At 49.3% G+C, this 1,122-nt stretch overlaps 1 protein-coding gene across 1 annotated transcript in view; it reads left to right on the top strand.

Annotated features, from left to right (window-relative positions):
• CALCRL (calcitonin receptor like receptor) overlaps positions 1-1,122 on the top strand; it is a 37,161-nt gene that overhangs the window by 32,636 nt on the left and 3,403 nt on the right. Inside the window, exon 12 of the mRNA XM_018574555.1 lies at positions 687-728. Coding sequence (XP_018430057.1) covers positions 687-728 — 42 coding nt within the window. The remainder of the gene's footprint in view (positions 1-686; positions 729-1,122) is intronic.

Below are 1,122 nucleotides of genomic sequence, written 5' to 3'. Positions count from 1 at the left end.
TGTCTTTATTATCCAATAAACAGGCTGGGGGTGTGTTCTTGTCAATAAAAGAGAACTCCAGGTAAGCTGCCAAAATGATTTTGGCCAGACATTGTCACGCCGGCCTATATTACAGGAGGGGGGTGGAGACAAGACCAGTCACCCTGCACAAGGACAGAGAGCAGCAGTGACCGGTCTTTATTACAGGAGGGGGCGGACACAAGACCAGTCACCCTACTCAAGAAGAGAGAGCTGCAGTGACCGTTCTTTATTTCAGGAGGGGGCGGAGACAAGACCAGTCACCCTGCACAAGGAGAGAGCAGCAGTGAGCGGCCTTTATTACAGGAGGGGGCGGAGACAAGACCAGTCACCCTGCACAAGGAGAGAGCAGCAGTGAGCGGCCTTTATTACAGGAGGGGGCGGAGACAAGACCAGTCACCCTGCACAAGGAGAGAGCAGCAGTGACCGGTCTTTATTACAGGAAGCTCCAAGTGTCACACTGGATTAGTGCACAGATCTGGAAGAAATACACAAAACTCACCGAGATTCAGGAAGAACACACAGGACTCTGAGGATGATATCTGTTGTGCCCGGAGTTCAGTTTTGAGACCTTTTTGGCCTCTAAGCAAAAATGTTGGGAGGTTGATAATATTAATTGTGTTTCCTATATTCCTTCATGTGTTGATATCAATCATTATTCTCTCTAGGGATTACTGGTGGCTACAATATTTTGTTTCTTCAATGGCGAGGTAAGTTTACTTTTTTCTGTAATCCTATCGATGATGACATCACAAATAGCTCATCACATGTTTTACTGAGAATGTGGATGAGTATTTATTTTTCTTCATACTGTATAACAGCGGTTCTCAACCTGTGGGTCGCCGCCCCCTCTTGAGTGGGTCGCCGCAGTGTTGGTCACTCCCCAGCCGCCTGATGTCGCTGCAGCAGTCAGCGGGGAGGAGCAGAGAGAGGGATGCGAGTGGGAACGACACATGAACAGTAGGTGAGGAGGTTCCCTTCCTGCCGATACTGCTTCACTGACTAGTACTACCAAGGGCCGTCTGTATAATTCGGCCCCATCAATGCAGGAATGCTGGCTGTGTTCGTTGTCTCGGCTTCCATTGTCTGCTCCGTCCACTCTGC

Source organism: Nanorana parkeri, unplaced genomic scaffold (assembly GCF_000935625.1).
Source record: "Nanorana parkeri isolate BGI_ZX_2015 unplaced genomic scaffold, ASM93562v1 scaffold3039, whole genome shotgun sequence".
Classification (NCBI taxonomy): Eukaryota; Metazoa; Chordata; class Amphibia; order Anura; family Dicroglossidae; genus Nanorana; species Nanorana parkeri.
Note: the sequence above shows the minus strand (reverse complement) of the source record. Positions and strands in the feature narration are given on the sequence as shown.